This window comes from Struthio camelus, unplaced genomic scaffold, assembly GCF_040807025.1.
Source record: "Struthio camelus isolate bStrCam1 unplaced genomic scaffold, bStrCam1.hap1 HAP1_SCAFFOLD_48, whole genome shotgun sequence".
Classification (NCBI taxonomy): domain Eukaryota; kingdom Metazoa; phylum Chordata; class Aves; order Struthioniformes; family Struthionidae; genus Struthio; species Struthio camelus.
Window position 1 is genome coordinate 290,358 of NW_027182705.1, and position 5,371 is coordinate 295,728.

The 5,371-nt window shown below is 55.3% G+C and overlaps 1 protein-coding gene across 1 annotated transcript; it reads left to right on the plus strand.

Annotated features, from left to right (window-relative positions):
* Positions 1–3,326: 3,326 nt before the first annotated feature.
* On the plus strand, positions 3,327–4,349 carry LOC138065193 (olfactory receptor 6B1-like). Its single transcript, XM_068929405.1, has one exon. The coding sequence runs from the start codon at positions 3,327–3,329 to the stop codon at positions 4,347–4,349; it is 1,023 nt and encodes a 340-aa protein (XP_068785506.1).
* Positions 4,350–5,371: the final 1,022 nt, after the last annotated feature.

Here is a 5,371-nt window from a genome sequence, read left to right on the forward strand (position 1 = left end):
GAGCAGAACGTGACTGGTAGTCAGCACAGGTTTCCCAGCTCTTAATCCTGCCTCACTGACCCTATTGCCTTCTAGGACAGATAACTGGATTGGTGGGAGAGGGCAGAGCAGTGGATGACACGCACCTTGTCTTCAGCAAGGCTTTTGACATGGTGTCCCAAGTCAGGATGCCATGGTGTGGATGGGTGGACAACCAGGAGACTGAAGCACTGCTTGGCTGACTGGGCTCACAGTGCAGTGTCTGATGGGCCATCCTCTACCGGGGGGCCTTTAACAAGGGAAGTCCCTCAGGGATCTACGTTGCTACCTGTCCATCTTTATCAGTCCCCTGGAGGAGGTCTGCAGAGGAGACTAGACTGGAAGAATACAAGTCACTGTGCTCACAGCTGGGGCAGCCATGCAGAGGGACCTTGAAAGTCTGGAGAAGGACATAGCATGCACTCTCATGAAATGCAGCCAAGACAAATGCCAACTCTTGCCCCTAGGGAGCAAGAACCCCTTGCAACAACACAGGCTGTGGGCAGCTTTCAGGGAGCAGCAAGGGCCGGCTGCTCCCAAAGGGACGGGCAGCTGGGAGACAAACATGATAACAAGGGCAAAAAGGCAGGGGCCTCCCCAGGCAGGGCCAACCCCACCCTACCCAAGCAAAGCGAGCAGGGCACACCTGGAGATGGTAGCTGGGTTCAGCAAAGACTCCAGATCATCAGGAGAGTTCTTGGTGACGAGGCAGGTCCAAGGTCAAGCCAGGAACACAAGTCAGCAAACCAGGATCAGGCCCAATGACAGTAACCAGGGTCAGACAAGGCCCTGTAATTGCAGGGCATGTCCAGAGAGATGAGGTATGTCCAAGGTCCAGTCAGAAATCCAGTCCTTGAGTCAGAGTCTGGATCGTCAAAGTCCATGGTCAGGAATGGGCACAGCTGTAATGCCGCTGCAGACAGGCACACCTGCAGTGTAGGTCGAGATGGCACTGGGCCCCACAATTAAACTTAAATGAGCTCCTGAGCCATGTGCAGGGGCCTTTGTGGAGGCCCCTGGTGAGGCTGGTCAGCGCCTTGAAGGCCTGGTTAGTGCCCCTGTCAGGGCCCTGACAACAGATTGGCCAGGAGAAGCTCTGTGGAAAAGGCCCTGGAGGTCCTGGTGCATGGCCAAGTGAACCTGAGCCAGCAGTGTGCACTGGCAGTGAAGAAGGCCAACAGCCTCCGGGGATGTGTGTGCAGAAGTACGGCCAGGAGATGGAGGGAAGTGATCTCCCCCCATTACTTAGTGCTTCTTACACCACATGTAGAGCGCCACATCCAGTGCTGGGTCCCCAATTAAGGCAAAACAATGACAAACTGCAGTCAGTTCAGTAGGAGGCCATCAGGAAGCTCAGGCAGCTGCTGCACAAACTTCTGCATCCATGGGACCAGCAGCTCCTGCTCCTCCAGCTAGGGCAGAGGCCGAGGAGACTGCACCTCGCGCCATGCCACTCCAACAGCACCAAGAGGAATCATGCCCAGTGGAACCCACTGGTGCCACAAACCACAAGGACATATCAAGAGCTCTGCTCTCTTCAGCCCCTGACACACCAGTCGCTCGTGCCTCAGGGAGAGTTTGGGGGCCCTCTCACCTCAGGGGACAGAGCCTGGCACCCAAGAGAGGGACTCACCCATCGCCCAGGGGAAGTCTCCATGGCAGGGAGGAAATGCCTGGGGCTCGAGCTTTCCCTCCCCACTGACCATGGTGGGGGGCTGGAGGGACCAGCTCAGGCCACCAGGGCTCTCTCAACCTGAGCGAGGCAGTGAACAGACAGGTGTCTGCAGGCAGGTGAGGGGAATCCCATTCACAGCATCTCTCCTGACTTTGCATTGTGAGTTAGGAGGAGTCCTGAGGCCTTCTCTGCCTCACTTTCCCTTTCAAAGGAGCATGTCCCAGACTTTGAGTGAGCAGAGTTATGGCGCAAGCTGTATGCCAGAAGTGTTCACAAAGTTTCCAGCAGCTCAGAGGTTTCAGTCTCCTTGGAGAGCCAATTAGGCATTGCTGCCTCTCTGCAGTGCCTGGGGAGAGACCAGCTGCAGCAGGAGCCTTCAGAGACTCCTGAAGTGCTTTCAACCCCAGGACGCTGCAGAGAGCAGGGGGGGTTCAACTGCTGCTGGACACAACTGCAAGAGGAGCTGAAGAAAGACGGCAAGGGCAGAGCAATGCCTGAGAGCTGGGTTGTGGTTTGCGGAGAGCTCAGGGAAGAGAAGGACGTGGTGGGCAAGAAGCAGAGGGTGAGACCCCGACCTCCATCATCATTGCCCAACACCATCAGTGCAGAGGTCACCACCTCATCCGGAGGACTGCAGCTGAGTCAGGTCTGTTCCTTTCTGGCTGGGGAGGCTTTGCACGGTGGCATCTATGGGTGAGAAAGGTGATGGGCATGTCCTTTGCTGGGTGTCTTCTACTCCAGCTCCCCCTTCCCTCCACACGTTTCTCGTGATGCCCTTGTTAGCAGAGCAGAGTGCTGGGGAGCTTGTTGGTTGGTGCGGAGTTAGTTTGTGCCTTTGCTGCCCCTGAGCCAGCCCAGAGCCCCACGAGCACAGCTGGCAGTGCTGAGGTCCAGCTGCTGGGCTGTGCCACCAGGCAGCCCCAAGCCTCTCCCAAACCATTGCTTGGAGGGGCATCTACAGCAAGCGAATGATCTCCCCTGGCCTCTTCCCTCCTGCCCTGCTCCCAATCTCTCCTCCTCACATTGAGTGATTCGCTCAGGTGTCCATCTTCTCTCAGGTCTAGCTCCCTTTTCTCTCTCAAGGCCACACAAAGGCTCTCTGAGAGCTCTCTGAGGAAGTCCTGCTGCACAGTGCCGGGGATGTCCACTCCTGAGCCACGCACTGCCAAAGGAAGCACACGCCCTGTCCCTTCTCTGCTTTGGAGAGCTGAGGTCAGCCGTTTGGTGCAGGGCCCATGCTCCTGCCCTGAGGAAAAGGGCACCTGGCATGATGTGCTCGCAGAAAGGGGTCTCCTGGCCTGCTAGGAACGGTGGCTGCTATTCAGAACAACTTTGGGTGCAAGAAAGACACTGTCACAGTCGGAGTGAATGCTTTCTCTCCTCTGTCTCTACTCCAAGCAGGAAAGGAGCACCTCCGAGGGGCAGCTCACAGATGCATGGCTTAACTCCCTGGAAACCCCTGGTTCCCTCCTTTCAGTAGTCATGGGGGCCCTAAAGGGAACACCAATGCGGTCAGGAAAGTGCCAGGCTCCGTGTTTTCTCTGACAGCCACTTCCTTCCTGATCCTTCTGCACTAGAAAGAAGGAAAGAAACAGATGTTTTTTCTTGTAGGTTGCCTCGTTGGGAAAGAGGAATGAGGGACCTGTGGCGCTCTGTGGAGAAAGGGGAATGGGAGAATCACACATCGCCAGTGGATTTTCTCCTGCTGGGAATGGGGAATGTCTCCTCGCTCCAGGCACCACTCTTCCTCCTCTCACTCATCATCTACTCAGTAACGATGGTGGCGAACATGCTCATTGTTGTGCTGGTGGTGGCAGACCGGCACCTGCACACCCCCATGTACTTCTTCCTGGGCAATCTGTCCTCCTTGGAGACCTGCTACAGCTCCACCATCCTGCCCCGGCTGCTGGCCAGCTTCCTGACTGGAGACAGCATCATCTCTGCTCATGGCTGTATGGCTCAGTTCTATTTCTTTGTTTCCTTTGCAGTTAGTGAGTGTTACCTGCTGGCCATGATGTCCTACGATCGGTACTTGGCCATATGCCAGCCCCTGCTCTATCCAAGCCTCATGACCTGGAAGGTCTCTCTGCAGCTGGCAGCAGCCTCTTGGCTAGTGGGACTCCTTATCTCTACCGTAGTCACTTCTTTCTTATCCCACTTAAGGTTTTGTGGCCCCAATGTTATTGACCACTTCTTCTGTGATTTCATCCCTTTGCTGGAGCTCGCCTGCAGTGACACCAGGCTGGTCACACTCCTAGCTTCCATAATATCTATCCTGGATATAGTCTTCCCCTTCCTGTTCACACTGGCCTCCTACGTGTGCATCATAGCTGCCATCCTGAGGATCCCATCTAGCGTGGGCAGGCAGAAGGCCTTCTCCACCTGCTCCTCTCACCTCGCCGTAGTCTCCGTTTTCTATGGCACCCTCATCATTGTCTACCTGATGCCCAGAACCCCCCAGCTGAGGCAGCTCAACAAAGTGTTCTCCTTTTTCTACACCGTCCTCACACCCCTGGTCAACCCCCTCATCTACAGCCTGCGCAACAGGGAGGTCAGGGAGGCCCTGAGGAAAGGGCTCCGCAGAGCTTTGGCCAACTCCAAGAGCTCCGAGTATTGCTGTGCCAGGGTGGTAAAACCCCCTCGGGTGCATACGTGACCTGCCAAGGAGACAATGGGGGAAGGTGTGTGCTCCCCACCAGGAACCCCTCAAGGAGCATGTGTTTTGTGAGGTTGAAACGGAAAGGGAGGGAAGAGGTCATTAGAAAAAACCAAATATTTCTCCAGGTCATCTAATAAAAGTCTGATGAAAAAGATGTGTGTATATGTGTGTTTCTAGATGGTTAAGGGTTATTTCCCAGCCGCTGAGCTTCCTTTCCCATCTCTGCAAGGGCAAGTGGTCTTTTTTCCTTCCTTTTGACAAGATTGACTTACTCAGTGCTGATCTGCCAGAAACTGTCTCAATAGCGCTGTCTATGCTGTCCTCTGCCCATGTGCTGCAGCAGGTCAAATCACTCTTTGGAAGAGGGAGAGTGGGAGAAATGAGCTGAGCCTTAGGATGATAGGATCATAGGAAACTTGAGGTGAGAAGGGACCTCAGGAGGTCTCCAGCCCAACCTCCAGGTCACAGCTGGTGACCTATGAGGTCAGATCAGGTTACTCAGGGGTTTATCCAGCTGGGTCTTGAGAAGCTCCACAGATGGAGACTGCACCACTGGTCTCTGTTGCCTCTGTCTCTCAGCCCTCATTGTAAAAAGTTTCTCCTCCCGTCTAATAAGAACCTCTTTTGTTTCAGCTTAGTCCTGTTGTCTCTCATCCTCACACCGTGCACTGCTCAGAAGAGCCAGAGGTTACCCTCAGGTCTCCCTGAAACCCTCTCTTCCCCAGGATGAACAAGTCCAGCTCCCTCAGCCTCCCCTCCCACGACAAGGGCTCCAGACCCTGAGCCCCTTGGGGGACCTCCACTGAGCTTGCTCGAGTTGGTCTATGTTGTTCCTGAAGTGGGCGGAGGGGGGGGCCCAACTCTGGACACAGCCTCTAAATGGAGGTCCAACGAGTGGTGAGCAAAGGCAGATGTTCACTTCCCTTGAGCTACTGGCCGTGCTCCTGCACATACAGGCCAGGGTGCTGTTGGCCTTCCTGGCTGCCAGGGCACACTGCTGGCTCCTGTTCAGCTTTCTC

Excerpts from the sequence above, each read along its gene's own strand:
- LOC138065193 (XM_068929405.1), top strand. The coding sequence starts at position 3,327 with ATGAGGGACCTGTGGCGCTCTGTGGAGAAAGGGGAATGGGAGAATCAC.